This window comes from Hippocampus zosterae, chromosome 18 (genome assembly GCF_025434085.1).
Source record: "Hippocampus zosterae strain Florida chromosome 18, ASM2543408v3, whole genome shotgun sequence".
In the NCBI taxonomy this organism is placed as follows: domain Eukaryota; kingdom Metazoa; phylum Chordata; class Actinopteri; order Syngnathiformes; family Syngnathidae; genus Hippocampus; species Hippocampus zosterae.
The window spans coordinates 4,269,161-4,297,115 of NC_067468.1; the positions used below are offsets into that span (position 1 = coordinate 4,269,161).

A 27,955-nucleotide genomic window follows, 5' to 3' on the forward strand; every position below is an offset into this window, starting at 1 on the left:
GAGATCATTTAACAATTGACAACAGATCAATTGTCTTCACAATGACAAATCTGAATTGAATGCATATTGAAGAAAGCTATTTCAATAAATCCTGGACTAAAATGTCAATTGATCTAGATTAGAACTAGCCTTAAACCCCGCACATGGGAAACTGCAAAAAAAAGTTAAAGGAATTCCTACTCTCACCAATCAAACCTACGTGACTTAGGTCATAGCAAATCATGCGTTCCTCTGAATTAATTCATTTTTATTCTACCACTTTTGAAGTTAAACTTTCACATGAAGGAAGCTGATGAAATTTGGGATGTTAATAAAAAATATTTACCTAAACTTTTTAATATTATGCTTCCTACTGTGGGGGTAAAAAACATTTGCAATGCATTTTAGGGAAGAACTAGTCCATGAGATGGACAGGTATCACTGGAACCTTCTAGGCCTGTGCGAAGTGAGATGGAAAAACATCGGGGAAATGTCAACGCAGGAAGGACACAAGCTGTATTATATCGGAAGACAAGACACTCATGAAGAAGGAGTCGGCTTCTTGGTACACAAAAACATTGTGGGCACAGTCTTAGGCTGTCGCCCAATCTCCAGCAGGCTAATTACAATCCGCCTAAAGGCAGCACCCTTCAACACCACTGTGGTACAAGCCTACGCTCCAACATCAACATATAGTGATGAGGACGTAGAAGAATTCTACATCCAACTCCAGGGAATTATAGACGAAGTGCACAAGAAAGACATAATAATCATACAGGGCGATTGGAATGCCAAAGTTGGTAGAGATGCTTATAAAAATTGGAGGGGAACTTATGGACCATCTTGCAACCTTGTAACAAATGAGAGAGGACTGTGGCTTCTGGAATTTGCTGCTACCAACAGTTTAGCACTGGCCAACACCTTCGGTGCTCATAAAGCCTCTAGGAGAGAAACCTGGCACAGCCCTGATGGTCACACTAATAACCAGATCGATTACATCATGGTTCCTAAGCGCTTCCGCTCAGGAATAAACATCGCCCGCACCCGCAGTTTCCCCGGGGCAGACATAGGAAATGACCACGATCTAGTAATGATGACATTCAAAACAAGACTGAAAAGAATCAACAAGCCCAGATTCACAAGACTGAGATTCAACCTTGACAAACTAAAAGACCCCAACGTCAGGGAAGAGTTCCAAGCAATGATTGGAGGGAGTTTTGCAGCCCTGACAGTCCTGGATGAGAACACGGACATTGAAGAAGCCATCAACACCTTTAACTCTGCAATTGCAGGGACGGCTGACAAGATATTGGGCAAACACCAACATCCTAAAAAACCATGGGTCACCAACGAAATTTTACAGTTGTGTGATAAAAGATGCAACCTAAAGAAAGAAAAAAGGGATTTAGAGGGAGCAAAGAAGTATCGGGAGGCCAACAACAGAGTCCGGAAGGAAATGAAGAAAGCAAAAGAAGCCTGGATAGAACAACAGTGCAGCGAGATACAGGAAAGCCTAGATAAGAACAACACAAGGAAAGCATTCCAAGTGGTGAAAGACTTGACCACCAAGAAAAAAGGAAGACCTAGCAGCATACAAAGCAAGACCGGAATATGCCTCACAGAAGAAAAGGATGTCCTGGACAGATGGACAGAATACTGCAAAGACCTGTACAATTACAAACTAAATGGGGACCCATCAGTACTCAAATGTCCACTAACACCACCAGAAGAAGACTCAAGCCCCATACTGCGCGAAGAAGTGGAACTAGCCGTCAAGAAACTTAAAAAAGGAAAGTCAGCCGGAGCAGACAATATCCCTGCGGAACTAGTCCAAGCAGGAGGAGAGGCAATGATAACAGCCCTCACAAAAATTTGCAACCATATATGGAGTACCGGAGTCTGGCCAACACCCTGGACTCAATCATTAATAATCACCTTGCCGAAAAAAGGAAATCTACAGCAGTGTGAAAATTATCGCACTATCAGCTTGATCAGTCACCCAAGCAAAGTCCTGCTGAAGATCATTCTGCACAGACTGAAGCCCATAGCTGAGAACATCATAGCTGAGGAACAGGCTGGATTCAGAGCAGGACGCAGCACCACAGAACAGATTTTTAACTTAAGATTAATCTGCGAAAAACACCAACAGCACCAAAAAGACCTATACCATGTATTTATAGATTTCAAAAAGGCCTTTGACAGGGTATGGCACGCAGCCCTATGGACCACCATGCGCAAGTATAACATCGATGCCAACCTCGTCCGAATCATCGAAAACCTGTATGGAAAGGCCTCAAGTGCTGTCCTCCTGAATGGAAGTATCGGCAATTGGTTTGAAACTACAGTCGGTGTGCGTCAGGGCTGCCTACTCTCACCCACCCTCTTCAATTTGTATCTAGAGAGGATCATGGAAGATGCCCTTGAACATCATGAAGGCACAATCTCCATCGGAGGGAGAAACATCACCAACCTCAGATTTGCTGATGACATAGATGGACTGGCAGGAACAGAAGATGAGTTACAGCGACTAGTAGAACACCTGGACGAAGCAGCTGCCTCATATGGCATGGAAATATCTGCCGAAAAAACAAAGCTCATGACCAACAACAATCAAGGCATCAATCTTGATATCCGAGTCAGTGGGAAAAAACTAGAAACTGTGCAGTCATTCAAATACTTAGGCTCTATTATCTCAGACGAGGGCTCGAGGCCAGAGATGTTGGCAAGAATTGCTCAAACATCAACAGCAATAGCAAAACTCCAAACCATCTGGAAAGATAAGAACATAGCTCTGCGCTCAAAGATCCACCTTCTACGCTCCCTTGTCATGTCAATCTTCCTATATGCATGTGAAACCTGGACACTAACAGCAGATCTCCAAAGAAAGATCCTTGCAATGGAGATGAGATGCTACAGGAAGATATTAAACATCCCTTACACCGATCATGTAACAAACGAGGAAGTTCAAAATAGGATACAACAAGCTATCGGACACCATGACAACCTACTCACCATCGTAAAAAGACGGAAGTTACGGTGGTACGGCCATGTTACGAGATCATCAGGCCTTGCAAAGACGGTGCTACAAGGAACTGTACAAGGATCTCGCAAACGAGGAAGGCAGAAAAAGAGGTGGGAGGACAACATCAGAGAGTGGACCAACCTGGATTTCGCAAAGTCCCAGAGAGCGGCAGAAAACAGAGACGGTTGGAAAGAAACGGTGAAAGGGTCTTCACGGGCGCCCCAACGACCACAACCGAGGTCAAGGGATAGGTGACAGGTGACATTCAAAGTGCGACGTTATCAAACATAACTACACAAAACGAGAGATTTGGGGAGGAGCGTGGGGGGAGTTCCAGGTTGTCTCTTTTGGATTAAAGCTTGTTTTCCAAGCCCGTGCCCACGCAGTGTAGTGCCCTCATGGTCAGCGAGAGCATTTTAAGGGCCGTTGTGGGAGTTGAGCGTCGCCGAAACGGATGTTGCGATGGAACACGTCGTGGGAAGCATTACCGTAGAGAGTAGAGACAGAAATTTTGTAGTCAGCCTTGTGTGTCACGGGAGGTCACCAGTGAGGTGAATGTAGGATGGAGTGCAAAAACAAAAACATGTTCCTGTTTTTGCACCGAACAGCGCTGTATTATATATCGGAGCTCATCAACTAGAAAAAAAAAAGTTCAGGAAGGCTTTTTCTGTGTTGTATGGTTTCAATTATTACTCTATTGATACACCTTTTAAGCGCTGGTCCAAGGGAGTGCAGTGATTGATTTTAATGGCTTCATAAACAACTATATAAAAACAGTTCATAAAAATCCATGCACTCTCAGTGTAAATTGATTCTGAAATATAGAGGAAAGTTTTGTACAACAGAGTGAACCGTTAACAGTGACTTCATTCAGTTGGGTGGTTCACCACAAATATACTTGGCTGCATAGAACATTGACATTATTATTGCCTACGTCGAAAAAAAAACAGTTGCGGAAAATATCTAAGCAGGTCTTTTTCGACTGATTTTCAAAAGTCACTGATTTTAACAACAAAAAAAACCTCAAAACAAACTCGGCAAGAACTTTCCCTTTACCAAAAGTTACATTCTGAAAGCATTATAATGAAAGACCTATTATACAGAGACTCACTTGAAGAACAAAAAAGCCTGAGTTGATAAAGAAAAGTCTGAATAAATCCAAAAAGCCTGAGGAAAAAGACCACCGATTTACTATTTTACATAAATTTACAAAATCATGACGGAAGGGAAAAATTGCTCACAAAATGCAGAAAGCAAAGTTTTTTTGTTTTGTTTTTTTTTTTACAGCTAAAATCTGTTCTTCTTAAATAATTCTCACACAAACAAATGAGAAGGTATGTAAATGAGGTACGTCAGGTGATGAGCCCGAGCCCAGACTGGTCTTGACGTCAGCTTGCAACATGATTCATGTAACAGCTGACGGTTCGACTGACTTAACACTTAAATAAGATAATCACGTTGGACATGATCGTGACAGACAGACATGAACAACAGTCAAAACACAGGATCCAGTGTCATGGGTCGGTGGGAGAATGAGGCAGCGCTCAGGGTCTTATTCTGTCCAAAGGTTAAAATAAAAGTAAAAAAAAAAAGAACTTTATAAAAATAACAAAAAGTGTGCTGCGTGCAGCATTTAACTCTTAAATACAAAAATATGCTATGATTTTGTTTTCCTTGATGCCTGGTTGAGGCGTTGCTTAGCGTTCGTCTCCAGTCGTGGCACAGTGCTTTCTACAGCTTTCCTCTAAGGCGTGGGCTGTTGTTAGCGAGTTCATGGCCGCTACGAGCAGGCCCGGGGAGCTGCCGTTATGTCTTGCGGCCGCTCCAGATCTGCTCTGGTGTGCTCTTGTGGTCGGACGAATAGTCGAAAGGAGAGCGGTGGCCCAACGGCGAGCGGGAGTCGTACGGCGAGGGCTGGTCGCGGGGAGAACGGGGCCCGCTCGCCGAGGCCCTCTGCTCCGTCTGCCAGTCTGAGTGGTAGCGATAAGACGAGCGGTGGTCCGAATGTGAGAGATCCTTCAGGTCCGGCCGGTGGTCTTTGCTGGAGCGCAACTCCTCCAGCTTCCTTTGCTTACCATCGCTGTAATGTCTACCACACACACACGCACACATACAAGCATAACTGTGAAACACGTTAAAGATCGTTGCATGCCTGAACAATGAATGAAATTTAAATTGACATTGCAATTAAGTAGAATGCAATTTTGAAATGGCCAAGGCTGCCATTTCGAAACACGACACAAAACTGCTTCATTTCAGGTAAGCCACTGCCATCATGGGCTCCAGCTTCACAGTCCTGCTATTGGGCAGAACTTTTTTTCTGGTGGCCATCGATTGCTTATAGGATGAGTGAAGTTCATCATCCATTTTCCAGAATGTAATTGGCATTCGGTTAAAAGTGTCGTCATTAAGTGTTCACTTCAAATTACTTCTGCATATCTGGCATGAATCTTAACTGGAATGCATGTCAGGCCACTGGCGTGGTATCAGTGTCGTAGTCTCGAAGGATTTTATAAGTGCAGACATATGGCATTGGTGCATCCCTCCTGTACATTGATATTGATGAAAAGGCTAATGTAGTCAGTCACCTATTCAAATTAAAAACGTTTCTTTTTATTATTATTATAATTTTGGGGGGTGAATTATGTAAGGACACTTTGAATAAAAAAAATGTAAGGTGTAGGTTATGCTACACATTAATTCCAAACAAAAAAGGCATTGTGTAAGGTTATTTATTTGGGGATATTTTAACTTGAATCCATATGACGTCTTATTTTAAAAAGGTAAACGTAGGTAAAAAAAATATATATATATCAAATTGGCAAAAAGAGATTTTAGTATTCACCTGTCCTGTCTGTCTCGATCCCTGCTGTCCGGTCGATAGTGGTCTCGGTGGTCTTTGCCGTTGCTGAATGAGGAGTAGGGCCTTTTTCTGGATTCTGCAGTTTTCCTGGGGGCCTCTGAGCTGTGTCTCTCCTTGCTGCTGTCATGATAACGCGCCGATGGCTGATGCCTGTCTGAGCTATAACTGTCCCGACTGCTGTCATCCTGGTGAGAGTTGTCCCTCAGTCGTTCAATATCTGCGACAAAAAGCACAGAGTAAGAAATCTATTGCACAGTCGCGACAAGCTAATTTAATGCTAATTGTACAGGTCAATGAAATTCATAATTACCTGCGTGTTTAAAACCGATTGCGTTTGCACTCCTTGTATTCTGCTCCATCGCCTGTTTATAAAAAAATAAAAAAGATTATGGGCTGATATGAAAATGTTGGAATGCAGGAATACTTGCAGGGTACCCCACCTGAGCGTTCTCTTGTCTTTTCTTGATGGCATGCTTATATAATTTATGCAATTTCCTGGCGTCAAACTCGGTGAATTTCGAAACAAATATCCACAGGTTTCTGTCAAAAGACCAACATTATCAGCCACAAACAACTATGAGGGGGTTTGGATGACTCAGTTTGCATGACAAAAATCACGTTCATAGTTCATAGTGCAGGTAACCAATGTTTTATTTAAGGTGAATCACATTCATGTATTAATTACGTGAATTAATTTGCTCTAGGTCTCACTTCAGTAGCCATGTTTATGTGTTTATTTGTTGCGGATATGTGAAGAGCAGGCAGGGTGCGGTGTTTCATTTTGAAGAACTGGAAGACTTTCTGTTCAATGACTGAATGAGAATAATGACAACGATCGAAGATATAGCGCACCAGCTCTTATCACAAGATGCAACTGCAGACTGTTGAGCGCTAACAACTTCCGGTGACGCAGGACACGCGCCAACGTAGGTTAACGATTGACTGCTTCATTTTATTGTATTTTTTAAAATACTTTTTGTGAAAAATGAGACTGATAGGATTATTAGGGTGCAGGGTACATTAACACAAACTATATATTACTGACATGCACAAAGAAACAAATGGTTGTTTTGGGGGTTTTTTTTCTCCTTGACACCCCTAGGGATCAATTTGGGACTAGACCACGAGACCAGTCGATCGCCGTAATGGGCACCCCTGATTTAGTGGATGCATAGCGCAACCACAGCCACTATTGTAGCTTCTATTCTATGCGCCTTATGCGATGTGCACTATATATGAAAAGAGTTATAAAATAGGCGATTCATCGAAGGTCCGCTTTATAATCCATACAGATTTACAGTAGAGGAAAAATACAGTCGTTTGGACTAGAGAGAATAAATTTGCATTTAGTCTCCCTGGCAGAATTGGTTCCCAACTTTGACATTGTGTGGCCAAGAGACAAAGCGTGCTTACTTTCGCCATTGTTTGATGAGGTCAGGATTGGAATACTCCTTGAGACACTCCGTGATGTGGTCTCCAATTTTGATGAGACATTGCCTGGTGTGTTCCAGCTGCTCACGCTCAGAGAGACCCTTCTCCGGTCGGTCCAGCTGCTTAAGCGCTGCTTTCACCGGCCGCATTCTCTCTTTACACTGCAACATTCAAACACTTGCTGACTATTGCTACTCTTTGATCGGGAGTTGACTGGGTCACATTAACTGTCACGTTATCAAGTTGCAACAAAGCATACTGTAAAACCAGGAAAGTGTGAACATACCACACTGAAGGTTTTCTGGTCTAGTTCTTCAGACTCCTCAGACAATGGAACATTCTCTCCACTTGCTGTTATGTGGACTGGCACATCAGGTGCTTTCTTTAGCCGTTCTCTGACCTCAGCTTTGCCTTCAGTCTGTTGAAAAAACACATAAATAACAATAATTTCCATTCAACGTGACCACTGTGTTTGGAATACAGTAATAATAATAATATTTTTTAAAAAACATTTAAGTGTTCACCTTTTCCACGTTGTCCTCTTGTTTATGGACTGCTTCCAAAGGTTTAACTTCTTTTCTCTCTTTTGACTCCTTGTTGTCTTTACTGTCCCAACTGTCCTCCTTTTTGCACTCTTTCTTTAGCTCCTCTTTATACTCCCTCTCACCAGATGAAGAGCCATCATCCTGTTGAGCCTCATCCTCTTCTTCCTCCTCCTCCTCCTCCTCATCATCTTCCTCCTCCTCCTGATTCTCTTCCTTCACGGTCTCTCTGTCTGTTTTGCTTCGTCCGCTTGGAGCCTTCACGGGCATCTCCTCCTGAAACAGTCAATATCCCACATTCGTGCAAATGCTTCCTTTTTGGGTGACGAGTGGTTAACATAACAGGGGATTTTCAGCGTACCTTTTCCTCCTCGATTTCATCCTCATCATCCGATCTTTTGTCCGATGGAGGATCTGAGGATGCACTCTTCATCATCTCATCTATCGGAGTTGACTTCACAGTTTCTCTCTTTTTGGATCTTGGCTTCCTCTTTCGAGAATTGACCTACAATTGCAAGGCGTGTTTCATCAAATGAATTAAGGAAAAAGTGAATGAAGACAACGTGTAAATGTCAGACATACTGAGCCTGCTTGTTTCTGAGCTTCTTTTTTGGCAAGGTCCTTGCTCAGTAACTTAATGAGGTAGTCTGCTCTGGTCTGGAGCTGCTTGGCTTGGGGTTTCTTATCAGGGTCGTCTGGTAGGAGCTGTAACAAACAATTCATCATTTTTAGGAGAGAATATAAATGTTCTGGTGACAGTGAAAAGTCGACATAATTAATTGTAGCGATGGCGTAACCTCTCACATGGAACCTGAGCCATTTTCTAACACGGGCCAACCTCTAATTGGTTTGGGATATGAAAAAATATCTCCCATATGAAATGATTACTTCTGAACTCTTGAATCTTGTTATCATACTGATGCTCACCAGGGGTGAAACAATTTGAGTGAGTTCAATTTAAAAATATGCTTAATTAATGTTTTTCTGCCTAGGGTGCATTTGTGTGTGTGTCTAGTGTACATTGTCTAGAAGACAATACAGGCCAGCTGGAATAATTGTTCGTACTATCCAGGAGAGTGCGGCCAAAATGCTCACAAATGCGGACACATTTTTCAGTAACGCGGGTAAAAATTTCATTCGGTCAGACAATGCGACTTTTACGCTCACTCTGCAGTTCACTGTTTATAATGTAGCTGAAAGTCACCATCCTTTTACACTGCCAGCCTCCTTCTGCACGCCATCTCCTTATCTATGAGTGCATTCAAGTATCAAATGTGTTCTGCTCCACTCTGACCATTCGAAATCTGAGCGTTTTTCAAATGTGATGTTCGTTTTTTCGGCATGCCCCAGAGAGTGCTCTGGCCACTCCAGCTAGGCATAAGAGGCACCCAATGCGTGAGGTAGTACAGATGGAAACAGATCAAGCACGAGTTGATGACTGGTTATAATACAGGATGCATACGGAAATACCATATTTTTACGACCATAAGATGTACATAAAAGTCTTACATTTGCTGCATACAATAATGCCGTGTGTATGCGCCGAGTTCCAAATCTGTGAATGCTGTTGTGTGACTTTGATGAAGGGTCCGCTTAACTGAGTAATATTGTGCCGACACGTTACTTAAATTGAGAAAAGGCAGATATAACTGAGGAAGCACAGCATACGGAAGTGTCAAGGTAGGATGTGAAAGAGAACGCCAAAGGCACGCCCCCAGTAGGTGTGAATAGTGCAACAGGGATAGCATCTCTGCAAGCTGAAGTGAAGAACTCTGACTTCCGTGCATGCTTTTGAGTGGGTATTTAAAAAAACAAACAAAAAAACAAAAAACAAATGCATAACCTCACCGCAGAAGTGAACCGAAAGATACTCGCCGCTACCAGCCAAATCAAGGGCACGGCCAAATGAGTCGGGGCAAAGTATAATGGTAAAGTGTGCCAGCTCGTTGCGAAGGTGGTAGAGTGACACAGATTCAAATACCACTCTGTAGCTTTTTATTTTATGCATTTTTTTCATTTTGTTGAAATGTTTTACGATGTTGACAATTTCTTGCAGCCAATCACGTGTTTACGAAAGAATTGAACAGTTATGCAGTTGGATTAATTTTAATGTAGCCTGTGACAAGTCTGCAGACTGGAAACAAAATTACGAGAGTGGCATTGCCCTAATGGACACAGCTGAAATCAGGAGCCAGTTTATCTGGAAACCATTTGAACCTTCACGTGGCAGTCTATACAGTGCATGAAGACAGTATATTTTTTCCTGTTGAATGCAATGCACACAACACAGGGCTTTTACTTACTCACGTGTATTATGTACCCAGATTGCTATGCTCACCTGTTGCCTACTTTTTCTTTGTGATTGCATATACCTATATTTTGTAATATGACGGGTATTTTTCTCGGGATGGTTGTAATTTATATATAGTCCATTTAATATCATTTTAAATGTGCAAAAAAATATACTGTATATATATATACAGTGCACTCCGCTTAATAGAACACCATTGGGCCGAAGCGCTTCTGTTCTACTAAGCGGGGTTTCTATTAACCGGAGACACTTTATTAGGTACACCTTCAGACACGTCGACGACCAAGTTATGCACGCAGAAAAACCCCTGCTGACGAGTTAGAAGAGATACTTCGACTGTGGACGTCCATATCTTTAATCAAACAACAAAACAACAACTTTAATCAACTTCAGTCAAACATCTCAAATCACGAGAAAAATTTCGTTACTTTTGTCTGGAAACAGGAGTCCATAATTTTGCGGTTGACTTCCCTCTCAATGCGCTGGATAAGAGGGAAGTCCTGGAAACCGCGGGCGTACCTTCTGAGAATCCGGCAATGCATCGTATCGTCTGAGTATGTCCTTCTTATCCGCAGGTGATAGCCCTCGTCTCTTGAATGAAGTTGAAGCCATTGTGACGTGCGTGTGTCTACGTGTGGAGTGACGCGTGCTACCTGTTACTGTAGACGGCTAGAACTACCGCGTTTTCTCGCGATAGTGGTACAGTATCGCGATAGCTACACTTCGTCTCTCTCTCGTCTCTTGAATGAAGTTGAAGCCATTGTGACGTGCGTGTGTCTATGTGTGGAGTGACGCGTGCTACCTGTTACTGTATACGGCTAGAACTGCCGCGTTTTCTCGCGATAGTGGTACAGTATCGCGATAGCTACACTTCGAAAACCACTAGTTTACAATGTTCATTGCTTACGGCCTGTTCTATTAAGCGGAGATCTGTTCTACTAAGCGGAGTATCTTTATAGGAAATTGCATTAGGCAAATCTGTTCCAGAGCCTTTTGCTCTATTAAGCGGATTACTCTATTAACCGGTGTTCTATTAAACGGAGTGCACTGTATATTTAAATATCAATATTGCCATAAATACTTACCATGTGATACATTTTTCAGATCACCCAGCCCTATTTTCAAACACCCTGTATTATTTTGCACTTCAGTTTATTTTGAACAAAGACTAAAAGTCAGAGAGTTGTTAGTTTTATTTTGTTCATTATAAATAAATTATCAATCTGGGTGCGGTATTTGTGTTTCACTTTGAACTTAAATTTCTTACAGGAGTGACGATTCTGACTTTTGTCAGAAATAAACAATTTATCTTTAAAATTAGCTGACAATTTAATAGAAATGCGTCAGAAATGTACGAGTGGTATCAGTTATTTGGTATTGGTGAGTACTCGGTGTTCAGTACTCATACTGGTAATGGACTCGAACATCCCTTTATGAAGTGAAATGTCTTATCTTCTCTCGCGTATTCGTAATTTTTCTTTTACCGATTTATTTTTTCCAAAATTTGATTATTCAAATCAGTTCAGCAGCATACCCAAATTCTGTGATTAACTAAAGCTCACAAAAGTTGAAAATGTTTGCTTGAACTCACTTTGTGTGTAAGATTGAGGTCTGGGTCCATTTTGATCATCTCCCAACTGCCGTAACCATACTCATAGATTCCTATTAGCAGGCTGGAGTCATCCTCTTTCCCCCACTCGAGGTCAAAGTGTGCAGCCTTAGAGTGGCATGGAATCATGTACCTATGAATAATAAAAACACACACACATACACACACACACACACACAGAGTCAGATTCAGCAACTCAAGCTGTGCAAAACCAAGCTGAGCATTTTTTTACCCAACACTAAGCGGAACATTTTCCCTTAGCTTTTACATTCATTTAAAAATCATCCTATTTTAAATGCTTTTACAAACTTTTTTCTCTCCTCTGGGTCGGCAGGGATGGCCTTGTGAAGTGGAGCGAGTTCTTCCTCATGAGAAATAACAAGCTTGGCGTTGACTTGAACACCAGAGATCCTGAATGTGGGCCCTTTTACCTTGCCTCTTCTGCCACCTGGTGTAAAGGTGGTGTAAAGGACAATTAGCGTAAATTCTTGCAGTCAACAGAAAAATATATTCTGCACGGCTAAAAGGCAGAGTTTTCCTCATTGCAATTTAGTTACCCGATGTTTTTTCCGGTCCACACGGGTTTTCTCGTAATGTTCTCACACAGCCGTTGTGAACCGTTTCAGCCAGGCGTTTCAGGTCATGTTCAGACTTGTCCACAAGTTCGGCATCACGAGCAATAGCATCCAACCTGAATCAAGGAATTGGAAAGAAGTCAAAAGTCAGTACTGCATTTGGGGGAATCAATTTTGAAATGATGCACATTTACCGTTCCAGCGGTCCCCCAAATTTCTTGTAACTTTTGACAAACCTGATTAGTTAAAACAAAAACACGCATTAATAAGCTTTAAAATCAGAATGTAAAGGAATCTTGTTTGTTACCTCCGTATCTCAGCGTCACTGAAACCCTTGATATTTTCCCGTGGAATGGTCCGAGGCCGACCGCGTTTCTTTGGCCTCTTTCGATCCGAGTGGGAGTCGCTGTCGGACCCTGAGTATCTCCTGCTCCTGCACGGTCTTCTGCCCTCATTAGCATTAAAGCTTATCTGTTAAATAAACGAAATTAGCGCAGGAAGCAAAAGCAAAGCTGACGCACTGTACTGAGGTTTTACTGCCTGATTACCTGTTTGGCACAATTTCTCATCCGCGGCAGCATGTAGATTTCCTCTAGCTCCTTCTGACGCTCCTCCTCCTCCATCCTCCTCCTCTGCTCCTCAGGGATGATGTCATCCCAACTGCGCTGGCTGCGCTCGGAGTCCATGTCTATTTCCTCTTCTTCCATCATGGTGAAGTTTGCAACCTGCACAGGCCAGAGAGCCACATTAACTTAGCAGATCCTAACTTGTAAGAGTTAAAGACATTACAGATTGGGTATTGGCCAGGAGTTAGTTTAACAAATGAATTCTTGATATATCACCTTAAACTGAGACAGCAGTTCTTCTCCCACTGTGGAAGGTCCAGGATCATTTTCTCTGGTCTCAGCTCTTTTGAGAATCTCGTCAATATCCATTTCCTATAGAACATGACAAAGCATTACACATTAGAATAATACCATTGTGAATACGTTTTATTATACATTTTTTGTGTGTGTGTTTGTATTAATACCTGAGGCTCCTGCTCTTCACCTTCTGGCTCTTTGAAAAGCTCCTCAGCACCAAATTTCAGGATTGCAGACAACTCTTCCTTGTTGAATGGTGCTGAACTACATCATAGAACGGACAGGAGAATTCAGATTGTGTGGTGTCACATGGCAGGATATCCTTCTAAGCACAGTGTGTGGCTTGCCTTGAGGGAGCAGTGCCAGTGTGGAGGACAGTTTTTCCCGTTGTGTCCATTCTCTGAATGACAAGGTGATCCAACACCATCTTCTTCTTTGCTCTCTCTATTATTTCCTCTTCCACTGAGCCCTTAGTCACCAAACGATAGATGTTCACCTAAAAGAAGAATGCATGCTTAGAAATGAAAGTTGGAGACAACAATACTTAATCCTACATGGCAACTCCCAAATGTCTGATACTATATTCACAGTGGCATGCGAAAGTAGGTCGCTTGAACTTTTTTACCTTTTGCCACATTTCGGGCTTCAAATTTACAGACATAAAGTTGGAACCTTTTGTGACTAATCAAGACCAAGCGGGACACAATCGTAAAGTGGACCGAAATTATAATATATAATTATTACGATATTTGGGGTAGAAATAAAAAACAGCCACTCTACAAGCACAAACATTCTCCGCAGAACACAAAAGCCAGGTCGCAGCGAAGGTGCCGGGTTTGCCCTTGCAAAGGCAATTTAAGTGAAAGCAGAATGTGGAGTAAAACATGTTGTGTGCGCTTCCATCAGGGCAATTGCTTCATTTTGTATCACACACAAAAACTGCCACTTGGAGGGGACACACACGTGCATATGAGATGTTTGAGGGATGGTTGAGCTGCCATAAAAAGCAAAGAATAGTCGTGCCACACTTGAAATTATCCTTGAAATGCACGCTTTTACAAAAAATTATTTTTCTCCGTTTTTGTTTTTCCTCAGAAAATGGAACTCTGATGAAATGTAGCTATTTTATAATGCTGATTCTGAAAGACTGGAAAAAGATAAAGATAGGAAAAAAGAAAAGAGATTTGGTAGGCTGCATGTTTATATCGCAGCACAATAATCTGTGGGCCTTGCAAAAATCTGCCAAAATCTAGAAAAAATGGCTGGGATTCAATGAGTTAATATTAATCGATTTTTTCCCCCTCCTTGGAAAAAGTAAAGGTAAGTCAAGTTTTGCTTTATGGAGTGAGTCCCGCTTCTGGGATAGGCTTTATTTTGCTTAACATTAAACACATACAGTTTTTAACAGCATATTATTATTTTTGCTTCTTGTCTGACGCTACAAAGCCAAACCAATTCCAAACGATAGATGAAAAACTGTGCTAAACTATCTTGGTTAAACATGTCAGCGGGAGGACACACTTTTAAAGTAGAGAAGTAATTATGAAAATAATAATAAATAAATAAATAAGATTCTGAGAAAAAAAACCCATTTTGATTGACTATATGGACAAATCACCCATTCCTAATATACAGTTTGACTTACTTGTCTCTTCTGTCCAATCCTGTGGGCTCTGGCCTGGGCTTGAAGATCATTTTGGGGGTTCCAGTCTGAGTCAAAGATGACAACTGTGTCAGCTGAAGCCAAATTGATACCGAGGCCACCAGCACGTGTGGATAACAGGAAACAGAAATCCTGGGTATACGTATAAAGGGGGTGAGAGTACATGAGATAAACATATATACTCAAATGATCACTACACAAAATACAATATATGGAAAATCTTACCTCTGAACCATCAGCATTAAAATGATCCAATGCTTGCTTCCTCATCTCACCCTTGATGGAGCCATCTAATCGCTAAATGCATCAACAAAGCGAAAAATGCAATTGATGAAGAAGGAATAGCCAAGAAGTATATACTGATGAGAGGACAACAATTTTGAAGGTAACTGAGCTGAAAAGACACCTGAAAGAGGAACTGTCGGCTTCGAAGGTAATCAGCCAGGATATCCAGCATCCGAACCATTTGGGAGAAGATGAGAACTCTGTGACCTCGCTCTTTCAAACGAACCAGCAATTTGTCCAATAAAATCAGTTTACCACTGCTGCGGATAAGTTGCTAAAAAGAAAGGGGGAAAAACACTGATTCTCTCTCGTGCTTCCAAATACTATCAAGTATGGAAAATTAGCCATGAACTTTTCCCCTTTGATTCCTGCACCTTGAACAAAGATGGGGCTGACTCGTTTGTTTTTTTTCCTCCGAATCTCAGCAACTTCATGTTCGTGTTTAATCTTCATGAATTGTATTTTGTGATGAACCTTTTGAATTAAATCCACACGCAAAGTACATTTGGTTTGGTATTCATACCTGGCCTGCTCAAGTGCATAGCTTCATCAAGCCAAAAATGCATTATTTCATACAGTAAGGTTGACACTTTATGCGTTTTGTATTTATTTCTATATGCCTTATATTGCGCCTTGTCCTGTTGCTCAAATTTGTTTACTAAACCTGAAGCAGGAATTCTCTTCACATCAACCTATTTTGGAGTGGCTGCATTCAAGCTACATAACTGTCTCAGCGCAGAGCAGTGCTCAGTATCATTGGCTTTTCTTATTGTCTGTCAAAACATGGGCAAATGTGATATATCGAAGTCTATTGATTGAATTTTATGTAAATAAATATGTATAGTTATACCATAAATAACATGTTTTATCACCCATCCTGTCATACATGTTTTGATGGACCATTGTAGTGGCTGCGCAGTGAGACCGTGACGCCCATGAAATCCGCCATCTCAGAGTGGCAATTGGTGAGCTCAAATAATTTGAGAAATGCCCCGACTTGCAGATCAGTTTATTGATTCTATTCACTCAAATAATTTGTTCATTTAAACGTGTCTTTGGTGACCGTCTCAGCACTATTCTAGCCCTGTCTACATCAGATGGATTTTGTAATAAGGATCTCTGGTGAGTACCATGTATTCTATTTGAAATACATTTTGTCATGTTATTAGATACACAATGATTTTGAACTGCTATGTTATAGAGTAAAGGTTTGGACTTGAAGTAATGGAAGACAAAGGTTTCATGATGCATTTTTCTGTCGTAATTATGATATTCTGTCTGAAAAACATTAAATGCCTCCATCTGTCTGGAATGCCATGCATTGTTGTTTTGTTTTGTTTTTTTTGGGGGGGGGGTGTCAACGTGATAGTGGTGGAACTGTATACCACTTAATTGCCTAATCAACCTATTAATTGACTCCAAAAGTTAAATTAATTGATAAAATCGATTAATTGTTAGTCCTAACTGGGAGTTCCCAATAAATGATACACAGATAGATATCTCTTGGGGGCAACAAAACAAACAAACAAAAAAAAAGGAATATGTTAATCGAAACCTGTAATGCTTCAGCTCTGTTAAGGAATTCGTGGTCCTCAGGAGGTTTGATCAGGTAACAGTGATTACAGCACTTCTTCAACTCCATCATGATGTTTAGGAAACCCGATGTGCTTCCTTTGATACCTTTACTGAGAGCCTTGTAGTTCCTGGTCAGGATCCATCTACAGTCACAAGAGAGACAGAACGAAACAGAAAAATCAAGAGCGAGATAATTTTAAGGGTTCCGAATATAGAACTCTCTCTCTCTCTCTCCTCCAGAATCCTGGATTCTGATATATTCAGTCGACTTAGTATCACTTGCTGATGAACACTGGTGTCATTGGGAGGCACACTAAATGTAAATATACAAAGCAAGCAAGAAAAGTTTGGACGCAGTCCTTACTTGTAATACTGTTTCTGAATAGCGCTCATTTCCACTCTTAGGATCTGCTCTACTTTGGCTGGGAGAGATTTCTCCACATCCTTCTTGACTCTGCGCAGAAGAAAAGGTTCCAGTTCTTTGTGCAGACTGGTGTAGCCAGAATCCCGTCCTTTGCCATGTTCCTCCTCAAACATCTCCCACGAGTGAAACCTTGAAAAATATAACAACACTCATCAATAGTGTTAACTCCTGATATTTTATGGAAATATTACTCGTGAGCTCAAATGTCTGATTGTATGCGTTTGTATTACAGAACATTTTATCAAGACTGTAAAGCTGACATACATATTTATACTAAGTGTATGGAAAATAATCGATATTAATCGATACATCGATGCGCACGTCCGCGATCCGAGTGCATCGGCTCATTCACTGGGTACGACGCGATTGACGGGTGAAATCGCGATTCATCACGATGCATTGATGGGTATCGGTGAAATCGCGATTCGTCACGATGCATTGATGGGTATCGGTAAAATCCGATTCAATCGCCGTTTTATTCATGTTAAACGTCACATATCTGCCCTTTCCTAGGCGCAATGAATGCACCATCATTGCTTTGCGTTTTGTGTTGAATACGGACGGTAGCCGTGCGTCACATACAGTCCAGTACACAACGAGCGAAACATTATGGAAGTTAGCGCACGCAGCAGCAGGGAAACTACTATATTTAATGCAGCCGCAACATTCAAATCTTATGTTTGGAAATACTACGGCTTCGAAAAGAAAGACGGAAAGCTTGATAAAACCTCCGTAATTTGCAAGGAATGTCGCACTAAGAAGCTATACAACGGCAGCACCACAAATATGCAGACCCACTTAAACCGATGGCACCAGATCACCGGCAAGTTTCCCTCCCGCTTCCCCGCCCAGTTCCTCGTCGGACACCGGAGAAACTCTTGGTAAACCAGGTCAGGATCAGAAAAAAATCGCCTCTTATTTTGGGAGTCCCCTTGCAACTCACTGTGACCGCGCAATGGCTAAAACTAAGGCCACTGCTTATTTCATATGCAAAGACCTCCAGCCTTAGCGTGGTGGACAACGAGGGTTTCAGACAGCTCGTGCACGTTTTGGAACCCAGGTATAAAATACCAGACAGGTCTGTGTTCACTTACAAACATATTCCCGATGTGTACAACAAAGTGAGAAGTGAGATTACTGTGTCGCTGAACAGTGCGCAAAGAGTTGCACTTACAATGGATGGGTGGACATCTTGCGCTAGAGATTCATATACATATTATTATTATATTTCATATAAGACACTCAGTGAGAATAGTCTGTTTGTGTTTACACTATAGCAACAGCTGTGAGTCTCAGGTGCCAAATTGTTTACATTTTCTTTGCACAAAACACAATTGTGAAAGGGCTTAAATAAGTTGTTTTACAAGTTCTACTCTTTATAAGGAATAAAGTGGTATCCTTTTTGTAATACCATACTGAATCCCATCTTTTAAAAGCTTTTTTTTCTTTGCTCATTTGCATCATGTTTAATTGCACAATATCGCAACAAATTGCATTGTATCGTATCGGATCGCATTGATTTGAACTTAATGTGTATCGAATCGTATCGCATCGTGACGACGGTGAAACGTATCGCATCGTATCGCCAGAAAATTCCATGTATCGTTTAAGTATCGCATCGCTGGCAGTGGATCGTGATGTGTATCGAATCGTCCTCAGTGCTGAGATTCACATCCCTAATTTATACCAGTTTTGTTTTTATGTCCCAAGAAGGAAATTGTTCTATCAGCTCAGTTTTGATTACTTGATGTGACTGTTTTTAAACAAATGACATGTGGTAGAAAGCAACATAATAAAATACAGCTTTTTAAAAATCTTGTACTGAATATAACATGCCCCAAAAAGGGAAATTGTTTACTACTTAAGTGATTTGCCATAGTGATAATATGCCAAATTATTAAACGAGAATCTACGTGATCAACAGTGCAAAGCTTGATGGAACTTTTCCTTTGTGCGGAGGAGTTTTGCTAATCACTAAAATCTAACTTCAATGAAAAATCCAAAACTGTTATATTGTTTGGGAGCTCCTCACAGATATAGCATCGCAAAACACTAATGGTGTCAATATTCTCCACAAAAATAAAATACCGGTATATATTGCATGGTAATAGTGCAAACAATTTTGCATGGGACACTAATACTAAATAGGAATAGAGGGAAAGTACAAATATAAGAGAAAGTTAGATGGCCTGTTGTGAAGGGACTACTGCAAATAAAGAAGGAAGGTGTGAGAGCTCCTGTAACAGGTTGGTGACTTACATGCAAATCGTTCTAATAATGTAAATATGAATCTTACTTATTGTATATTTTTTAACAATAAAACATTTTCCCTTGTCACTTTGGGTTGTTGTGTGTCTCGCCTTTAGGGAAAAAAATAATTTCCTAATTTGGAAACAGGACAAATAGTGATGATACATTGCATTTGAGTACGAGGTTAGATTGGATCTTTATTGTATTTTTTAAAAAATATATCTGGGGTAGAGTGACTTCATTTCTTTTGTATTTTCTGTGATTAATTTAGTACAACAAAAGATCACATTGATAATGAAGCAAATAGCAGTAACCTACTTTTCAGGCATAATGAAATGCAGCAGGGACCAGAGCTCTTTGAGTGAATTTTGCAGTGGTGTTCCTGTGATCAGGAGCCTGTGATTGGACTTGAAGTCAATCATAGTCTTGTAGAGGAGGGAGTCATCATTCTTCAGTCGATGTGCCTCGTCCACACCGATGAAAGCCCAGTTAACATTGCCCAAAAAAAACTGCAGGCATATTTGTCACATGTTTAGTTATTCTCCTAACAACCTCGAGACCATGATAGAAGCTAAGGCTGGGCGATACGACCTTAAAACAAAATCTCCAGAACCCCCCCTTCCTACACCGCTAAAATCATCACCCAACCCTTTTAACAGCTTATGGGAGTAGCACTTCACCTTGTCCTTGAGAAGAATCTCATACGTAGTGAGGAGGATGTTGAATTTCAGCCTCTTGGAATGAACATGCATCCACTCGTGTGTCCTGATCTAGAATTGGGGAAAAAAAGGAACGTATTTGATGTTACCATTTTCATGACGATGGATGTGGAGTAGTTTTAAGCAACTCAAAGCAATAAGAAATAAAACAAATTTAGCTGTATAAAGTGACTTGAAAAAAAAAAAGCTACGTCCTTTGGTGTGTTAGGTAAGGATTGGCATTATTTGAATTTTTGGACAAATCGAACAAACTTCTCTGTTCTTGAGTTTCTAATATATACTAATATTTTACTGCTTGTGAACATCACTATAAATTACTCAAAAGGCTATTTTTAACCAGGACATTAATTTTGTACAAGAGCTTTTGCTGTTGTTGAAAATTTCATGAAAATACAATAACGCAACAGTTGCTTAAGGCATGCTCCTGAAAACTGATCAATTAGCTAACCTTGTGTAGTTTTTCTTTTGAAAGGAAAAAAAACATGACAAACTGCATTTGGAGGGCAAAGAAGAAAAATATATGTAATCTATGCAGTCTATGTAACCACATGCTGTATGTGTGTGCTGTGAAAAAGTATTTGCCCCTTTCAGATTTCTGTGTTCTTTGCATATGCATCACACACACGACAGGTTTCAGTTTGTCAAGCTACTTTTAATATCACACAGAGGCTGCTCAAGGAAATATAAAATGCAGTTTCTAAATTATTTCATTTACCAAGTTGGGGGGAGGGGGGATTTAAACCTATCTGGCTCCATGTGAAAAAGTAATTGTCCCCCTTGTTAAATCACAAAGTAATTGTGATTAACAACAGTGGGAGAGCGGAAGAGTTCCCAGGTGAAAATCACTGATATTTCTGTTAAAAAAATATATACCAAAAAATGTCTAAACTACAGTCAAAGATTTTTCATGAGTAAACTATTGACAATAGAAACCTAATATTTTGGATTTTTTTTCTATCAAGTGTATCTTGATATGAGTTTTTTTTTCCTTCAAAAAAATGATGTGATGATGAGGCGGGAAGTTTCAGAAATTTGAAAAAATGACACGGAATGACCCTCAACCATATATGAGTATGTATGCGTGCAAAGGATTCCAGCTTACCATATTCCTACTGCTTATATCCCCAAGGTAGACAACAATATTCATCTGAGGAGCCCACAACTGGATTTCTCTCTGCCACGAGGTTAATGTAGAAAGGGGTACAACCAACAAGAAAGGCCCGTATAGCTGGTGCTCGTTAAACATATAGTTGAGGAAAGAGATGGTCTGAATGGTCTTCCCCAAACCCATCTCATCAGCGAGGATGCAGCTGTTGCCTCTAAAAATTCAGACAGAACAGAAGAAAACATGTACCGGTAGTACCACGGAGCACGTATGAGCTTTAGGGGTTCACGCGTGGCGACATTGCTTGAGTCTTACTTGCACCACGAGTGCGCCATCCAGTTTAAACTGTCCAACTGATAGTCTCTGAGCTCTAGTCCATCACCTCCTATGTAATGTGGCTGCTTTTTCATTGGAGCAAACCTTGGTCTCTGTTTCAGCACCTGCAGGAAAAGTACAGCTGGTTAAATCAACAATCTAAACTAAACTATATCGGACTAAATCAAACTGTGCAATAAACAGTGCTTTTAATAGGATCTACATATTCACAGACATAATTTCATCCAGCCATCTTTTTATTTAATTACCTTGCAATCTCTGGATGGAATGGTCTTTGATTGGTTTCTGCTCATGTAATCATCAATACATTTTTGAAACTTCTTGGCAATCAGGGCTCCATCTTCCCAGCTACATTCTGAGTAGGGCAAACCCTGCCACTTGCACAGGTAGTCCGGGAAACCAGCAGCTGACTTTTGGTTAGAATGGCCTGTTCAAAAATATTCAGACAGTGATGGAAATTTAATTCACAATACAGCTGTTGTGCATGTGCATACTTTTTGATGTGTTTAAGGAGACCCATTATGAAAAAAAAACTGTAAATTGTGTGTACACGATAATTGGGACTTGGAGCAGTGGCTCATTTGTTTAAGATGGATGAGACCACCCCTATAAAGAGGCACATTTTAGGAAAACTATAAAAATAAAGTGAAATGTGTGCCATAACAGTGAACCTCCAACATGTTTAAGGTTCGGCATTCACAAATTAATTCTTTTTTTTGCGGTTATTTTCTGAAAATATCACCTATTTGCATATTTGCTCAGTTGTTCATTTCGGATTAAGAAGATGAGAACGCTGAGGGATTTGTAGAGGAGGATTGGTCAAAAAATGTGAATAATGTGAATATATTGTTAAATACTTCAATAGAGAGTACAACTGAAGTCAGTTTTGCTCCCGCTGCCTTTTTAAAAACATGCATGCATGCTACCATATCTTTTAAGGAACGGTACCTGCATACGCCTCAGGTCTGTGGACCAGTCTTTGTTAGAAGTACCAAGAACTAAACTGAGGCTCAGAGGGGATCGAGCCTTTTCTGTTGCTGGTCCCTCTCTCTGGAATGACCTCCCACTGAACATTCGGCAAGCCTCCTCGCTGCCCATCTTTAAAGCCCTCCTCAAAACTCACTTGTATTCTTTGGCGTTCGACTCAGCATGACTTAGATTTGTTCTTGATTTTACTGCTTGGTGCTTTCTGCCGCCTTTATTACGGCTTCGTCTTACTGTTTATTGTGCATGTTAAATCGCTCCATGGTACAGCACTTTGTATGCAGCGATGGCTGTTTGAAAGTGCTCTATAAATACTGTTGACTTGACTTGACAATAATTGTGAATGTTATAAATACAGAAATAGCACCCGTAACTGACACTGCGTCTTTTAATATGGTGTGCCGTATGGTCATTAAAATACAGTAATATTTGAAGAATATAAATTAAGGAGCAAAATGCACCACTGAAAATTTGTTCCAAAGGGCTCATGCAACGACCAATTATAGCTCACCTGTTTTCTGGGTTTGGTCATGTGACTTTCGCAAGCTGAAAATGCTCCTGCTCGCCTCTTGACTGGTACTCGTAAGCCTGTTCTTTGGTTTTTGACTCAGTAGGACACTTGATTTTAGTTTTACTGTTTTGTGCTTTTTCCTGTTTTCATTATTAATTTGTGATCATTTGTTGTTATCCAACTTTTGCTCAATGTACAGCACTTTGTATACAGCGGTGGTTGTTTTAAAGTGCTCTATGAATACAGTTGCGTTGAGAATTCATACTGCATAAACGCAAGATTAACAATAGCCAGCTTTGAATTAAAAATACATTTAAAAACATACCTATGATCCTCTCCACAAGTTGGTACTGAGAGTGCAGGTCATCGATGAGTTCTTCCTGACAATTTAAATACTCAACATCTTCGGGTGATGCCGTCTTCAACCTGGTGAAGGTACAAGGTTCATCATGAAATATGTAGCAGCTAAACCATAATTCAAAGCTACAAAGGACGTGATTAACATTTGGTAAAAGTATGAGATTAAATGAGAAAAAAAGTTAAACTGCATTCCTTACCATTTCTTTTTCTCTCCATCCTTCTTCTTAAAATTGTCCAGCTTCTTCATACCTCTGACATTTTGCACCTTAAGGGTCTCTTCTGTTTCCCAAGTGTTGTGAATATGCGCCCAATTCTTCCATTTTATTAGGTACTGGATTTCCCCTGCCTCCTTATTGGGGTTAAAGTTGGCATTTGGGTCTCCATCCGCTTCGACAGCATATACCGTAGTCACACTTCCCACGGCTGTCAGATTCAAAAGCAAAAACGTGCCCTGAACATTTAATGCATTTTTGGACTGATTATATTTGACTAAAATGGTTAAAACATAGACATATAAATCACATATTCATTTCTAGGAATGTGAGATGGTCAAAACTTTTCTTACCTCTTTTCCTTCCGATTCTGCTATCCATCACTCTCTCAAGTGTTTCAAACTCATCTTCCTCAGGTTGAGGGACATCCTCACCGAGAACTTCCACGAGGTCATCTGAATCCGTTTTCAGTTCCTCATCTTCCTTATAGCTGATGTTGACAGTGGCCTGCCGCCGTGGACCAGCAGCGACAACCTTCTTGTAGTTATCATCCTCGTCCTCAGAAGATGAACATTTCTGGTCTTTCTTTTTCTGAGAGCTGCTCTTCTTGCCATTTCGAAAATTCATCCTGACAAGCGATAACAAAAGTTGACTTAACAACCCACTTGAAGAAAATTAGCCAATAGAAGAGTATGACGTTTAGGATGCGTTCAGACCGCAGGCATATTTCAATCCGATTCCTCCTCAAATCCGATTTTTATGTAAATGTCCAAATAGGATCTGGCCTTGCTAGACAGGGCCACATTATTGAGCCCTCTGACAGGTTGCCTCTGACCAGCAAAGAATATTCCTGCCTCGGCCAAACTTTGGTCCCTGTAGGTCCCCGATTGGTGCTCTTTGGTCTGGTGCATTGGATCTTGTGTCACACAGATTGATGTCATGAACAGTCAAATTCAATCGATATGTTTGGAGCCGTTCAGACTGAGATGCATCCTGTCCAAATGCAATATGAAACTTCCTCTTGAATGGGGTTTCAATCGGTCTCACAAACATCTGATTTCATGTGCATTGTGACTGCTCAGTTACAATTTTCATGGGCTAAAAATTGGATTTGGGCTGGCCGTTAGAACAGGGTCTAAACCACTGTTTACAAATGTGTTCCGATACCTTTTCTTTGAATAACATTCCATAAACGTTTGGGAACTGAAGACACGAATTGTGGAAGCTTTGCAACACAACATCCCACCTTCACTGGTATTGGATTTGGATTTATATTTGCATTATTTCCTATGGTAAAAATGGTTTCCAAATCCAAACAAATCAAAACACCTTCCAATGAACAGTTTGTGTTCAGACGTTCAGAAGGTCAACTGTATTTCCAGTCAATGTACTTACTTAGTTGGAGGCTTTCTGCTTTTCGTCGTTTGACTGGGCTCGTAGTCTGAAACGGTTTCATCACTGTTGTTCTCAGCAGATGAGTCTGATCCAGAGCCACTTCCTGATCCAGAACCCGATCCAGAATCCGAAGAGCCAGAATTTCTTCTCCTTTTGGATCCACCAGAGGAGTCCGAGTCATCACTACTTGATGAGTCCTGAGGTAATTGAACAATATTGACATATTCATGAATAAATGGAGATTTTTAATCAACTCCCACAATCACTTACAGATAAGGCGGGCACAATAAGAGCGTATTACCTCATCAGAACCACTATTTGAGGAGCTTTGTCTCTGTTGCTGCTGGAGCTGCTGTTTCCTGAGCATAGCAGATCGTTGGACTGCTAAGATACTTGGGTTGGACTTCCAAAACTGCAGTTAGTGGAAAGGAAACACAAATACTGAACAACACAGACGCACACCCACACACACTGCTTAAGCACTGTTGCGTGTCAAAGAAGGATTTGAGAACAGACCTGTGCACCACTTACAGCCGTGTCCGAGTCAATGGTCACAACATTTTTAATGATCATATTTTTAGTATTATACGGCGCACTTAAAATCCTTCGATTTGCTCCTCATAACCCGCTGTGCATTATGTATTAATTCTGGTTGTGCTGACTGACCTGAAACTGATTTTATGTGGTACACAGTTCTCAGAAATGGGTCAAAATGTTTTAGCATTTAGCGAATGAACAATTGTTCGCACTGATGGGCGAAGACGCTTTTCAGTTTATCGTCTTTAATTCAACCCCATTTTCACATTCACATCCTCATCCAAATCTAATTGCTAGCAAAAGTAGAAGTTTTTGCCGTACCAGAACCATGTGCTTTTGTATGTGAGAATCATTAGAAATGTAGTCCTACGATTACATACATTTGAATTATTTTAATTGACCCCTAAGAGCTGTTTGGCCTACAGCTGGCATTTTATTTGATTATTACGTAAAGTAAATTTTTGAACAGTATTATCTAAGCTCCATTAATTTATCCTACTTTGAGGTTGTCATAAAGTGAAGGTGGGTGCCAAAAAGTGTGATGCTACGTCAAGATAATCAAGCAAAACAAGTAAGACATGCAACAACTTTTCTTACCATGCGTGAGTGATTCCACTAGTGTTTGTTCTTTTTGTTGTTTTTATAATGTCCTCATAATTTTGTGATTAAAAAGGGACTCTGGTAAAATTAGAGCGCAAGCCTTTTTTGTTCAATTACAACGGTGTCATTCCTTGTTGTTGGATTGTGCAAGGCTGCTCATCAACAGAAGGATCAAGTCAGGAATTTTATACCTTGCTGTGACACTATCGAATAAACAGACAATTTCTACAATTCATACAATAAATGAACTGGATAACATGGAATGTTTCAGAAAAATAATGTGCTTAAAATCCAGTACGCTTTATAAAAATGTATGAATATAGACCCATTCATTTATATTGCGCTTTATAATCGGAGGCTCATTATCATCCGAAAAATACGGTATTAGCGGCGGGAGTCGTTTTAATTGAATTAATTTATATTCTAAAACATGAGTAACAACCAATACAGAATTAACATGAAATAATATTGTACCTCAGCGCCATCAATGTTTGACTTGTTTGGAGGGTCAATCTTTTCCTTGGATTTTTCTGTCTCTGAATCCGACTGGCTGCCAGAGTCTGAGCCACTTCTTGAGTCGCTGCTCCCTGACTGACTGCTGCTGCTAGAGGAGCTTGAACTGGAACCTGAGCCAGATCCAGATGCTGATCCAGAACCAGATTCATCATCAGAATTGCTGTAAAATTTTGGGGGGAAAAGTGGGGAGAAGGGGGGGGGGGTAAAGTTAATGAAACTGTAATATAAAGGCATCTAAACTTGATAAATACAGTATTCTAAAAATATTGACACTAACCGAGCTACTAATTTTTACACGCTCTGAATTCAATTAATTTATTCAGGAATTGTCTTGCAAGAACTGAGATGGATGGTTTTGCAAAACGTATTGGTCTTGAAACTTTTTTAATGCCTGAAGTCAGCATCTTATCTGAACAGCCAGCACACATCACACCACTTCATTTCACTCAACATCAAAAGATGAACGACATGGATGCGTTTTACATTTTATTTTCACTTTTTCGAAGTTGTGGCTCTGTTGTATACAGTGTGGGTCAAGGACATGACAAGTCGGAAATAGGACAGAACAGGAGGGGATGGGACAGGGCAGGGCAACGCAACGCAAATCATCCCCATAAAGAAGTTAAGTGCAAATGAGACTTCTGGAATCGTGTTTAGCAATCAGTGTGCCCCACACCAAATGACTAAAGTCTCCAGGTGTACGTCTATGGATAAACGCTGTGTACCCTGAATCAAGCACCTGTGGTGTTCTTGCATAAGCAAGAGACCAATACTACAATTTGGAATCCCACCCAAATTTGCATAAGCATATGTCATGCATAAGCAAGACACCTTCTCTACCTGGGTACCTGTATTTTAAAAAAACGTGGGTGTTTGCTTCGTCAATGACTTAAAAGGTGTAAATGAACTGCAAAAAATAATGTGTATGTGTTGTCACAACTTCTTGAGAGTCAAGATCATCACACTATCATCTGCATTTAAGTTTGGAGATAGATGACCTGGCCGGCGGCACTGCCTGCATGGGACATGTAAGACAGCACCAAACGACACCAACCATTCTCGAGTGACCTGTCATCTGTGTACAATAAACTACAATTTCAAATAGAATGAGTCTTCTTTTTTTTTACCATGGAGGTCAAATAAATATGTGACTTACCTTGATTCCCCACTGCTGTTGCTTACACTTTCATCCTCACTGCGTCCTGCCATCATGAAGTCGAGAATGTAGACTTCCCCCAAAGCGCCTCTAATAGCGTGTTCAATGTGATTAAACTGAAATGTGACAATA

At 40.7% G+C, this 27,955-nt stretch overlaps 1 protein-coding gene across 1 annotated transcript; it reads right to left on the reverse strand.

Moving 5' to 3' along the window:
• Positions 1–3,721: 3,721 nt before the first annotated feature.
• Positions 3,722–27,939, reverse strand: chd1 (chromodomain helicase DNA binding protein 1). The gene is made up of 35 exons (XM_052050060.1): positions 27,824–27,939; positions 26,626–26,827; positions 25,316–25,426; positions 25,015–25,211; positions 23,973–24,247; positions 23,605–23,830; positions 23,373–23,473; positions 21,801–21,979; positions 21,532–21,656; positions 21,214–21,430; positions 20,073–20,162; positions 19,711–19,901; positions 17,083–17,271; positions 16,699–16,861; positions 15,265–15,417; positions 15,084–15,155; positions 14,841–14,990; positions 13,543–13,691; positions 13,363–13,459; positions 13,175–13,270; positions 12,881–13,057; positions 12,640–12,803; positions 12,527–12,568; positions 12,315–12,448; positions 12,067–12,205; positions 11,740–11,890; positions 8,420–8,542; positions 8,199–8,342; positions 7,820–8,113; positions 7,582–7,713; positions 7,278–7,456; positions 6,305–6,404; positions 6,175–6,226; positions 5,847–6,081; positions 3,722–5,090 (listed from the first exon to the last, which is right to left on the reverse strand). The coding sequence occupies exons 1-35, from the start codon at positions 27,877–27,879 to the stop codon at positions 4,808–4,810; spliced, it is 5,388 nt and encodes a 1,795-aa protein (XP_051906020.1). The 5' UTR covers positions 27,880–27,939; the 3' UTR covers positions 3,722–4,807.
• Between the last annotated feature and the right edge of the window lie 16 nt (positions 27,940–27,955).

Excerpts from the sequence above, each read along its gene's own strand:
- chd1 (XM_052050060.1), bottom strand. The coding sequence starts at position 27,879 with ATGATGGCAGGACGCAGTGAGGATGAAAGTGTAAGCAACAGCAGTGGG. Across the intron at positions 12,449-12,526 it reads TTTGGGGGACCGCTGGAACG|GTTGGATGCTATTGCTCGTG; the intron begins GTAAATGTGCAT and ends TCCTTGATTCAG. Across the intron at positions 8,543-11,739 it reads ACCTCAATCTTACACACAAA|CTCCTACCAGACGACCCTGA; the intron begins GTGAGTTCAAGC and ends TGTTTGTTACAG.